Here is a 1,534-nt window from a genome sequence, read left to right on the forward strand (position 1 = left end):
TTTTAGGTGATCAACACTGGACGGTCAGGTGCAAGAAGGTCAGGGTTGCCCCTTGGCAGCTGCCTGAGCTCTAGAATGGCATGAATGAGGTTCCTGCCAGAGCTGAGGACCCCGGGCAGAGGGGGTGAGAAACACAGCCCAGCAACAAGCTCAGGGTCCCATTAGGGCTTAAAGACGGGAAAGTCCCAAGGCAGGAGTCTGCCCTCTCACTGTTTCATCATAGCTGGGATTGCCGGTGTGTGCCACTGTGCATGCCTTCATTTGCTTCCTCTTAAGCGTTAGGGCTATCACATTTTTCTATTTTTTTTGTTCTCTGATATTAATGGGTATATAACAGTCCATCAAGAGATTAGCCACCAGAATCCAGCTTTGCTCCAATCTTTCTTAAGCAAATTATGAAAGAACAGTAATAATTATTTTAATGAGCAGATTTCAAACTCACCTACATCCCTCCTTTCACCGAGGCTCAGGGGGACCCAGTGATCCCAGCCTCTCCTGCACCTACCAGCCCGTCCTCAGCTTCTCCAGCTGCAAACAGCTGCCCTCCCCACTAAGTAAAACACAGACCTGGCACCAGGGAGCCTGTCTTCACTCCAGTCTCTCCACTGATTAACTAATTAATTTTAGTACTGGGAATCAGAGTCAGGATGTTGTGCTTGCCAGGAAGGTGCCGTGCCACTGAGCTACATCCCTGGCCTCCTCAGCCTTTCTCTGATCTCCCCCACGACCGCTTCTCAGCTGCTCTCCCCACTGTGTGGTGTCTGCCAAGATATACAGTAGTGCTAATTAACTCATGTCCACCTCTGGAATTGTGTAACGCACTGAACAGTCACCGTTCAGGGCACTTCCTCCTTAAGCAGTTCTGAAATAAAGTTCAAATATTACCTTTCAGGTCTCTCCCTAGAATTAGCCACATGGAAGTTAATTTCATTTGATGAATTCTAACTTTTGAAACTCTTGTGCTTTTTTCTTTTTAAATTTATATTTCAATAATATCAAGCTAAAACATCACACTATCTTAAAAGTAATGTGATCACTAAGTTGTCAACAAATTTTAGAAGTGAACGAATCAAAGTCAGTTGCTTAAAGGTAATAGCAGATTAAGTCCTTACCTTCCGCAGCTTTTCTGGGGAAAACTCTAAGCCAACAAGAAAAAGAGTGAAGAAGACCCCAAATTCTCCTAATGTCTCCACCTGTACAATAGACTGAAAAACAAGAAAGTGAAGGCCACGTAACTTTACGCCTCCCACACCACATGCTCCCAACCAGCTGTGCCCTCAGACTCAGTGGCTCATCTACCAAAATATTTTTTAAGAAACTAGTCCTCTATGCCTGAAGCCATTTTGACTTCCTGCTTCTCCTTCTTCTTGGTTAGCCAGAACACTTCTCACTTTATTTGCTAACAACTAGCCCTTCCGTTCATCAGTGTTCCAACTCATAACCACTGTCTTCTGTTTTCTTCAGCCTTCCCTGGCTCTCGCCGGGCTCTGCCTGTGTCATGATTTTTTTTTTTTTTTTTTTTTTTTTCTGTGTC

The 1,534-nt window shown here is 44.7% G+C and overlaps 1 protein-coding gene across 2 annotated transcripts in view; it reads right to left on the bottom strand.

Annotated features, from left to right (window-relative positions):
* Tmco3 (transmembrane and coiled-coil domains 3) overlaps positions 1-1,534 on the bottom strand; it is a 35,910-nt gene that overhangs the window by 20,110 nt on the left and 14,266 nt on the right. For both annotated transcript variants that reach the window (XM_023715198.1, XM_004631156.2), the window contains one exon: positions 1,113-1,205. In XM_023715198.1, the coding sequence (XP_023570966.1) occupies positions 1,113-1,205 (93 nt within the window). The remainder of the gene's footprint in view (positions 1-1,112; positions 1,206-1,534) is intronic.

This window comes from Octodon degus, unplaced genomic scaffold, assembly GCF_000260255.1.
Source record: "Octodon degus isolate 3935 unplaced genomic scaffold, OctDeg1.0 scaffold00039, whole genome shotgun sequence".
NCBI classification, from domain to species: domain Eukaryota; kingdom Metazoa; phylum Chordata; class Mammalia; order Rodentia; family Octodontidae; genus Octodon; species Octodon degus.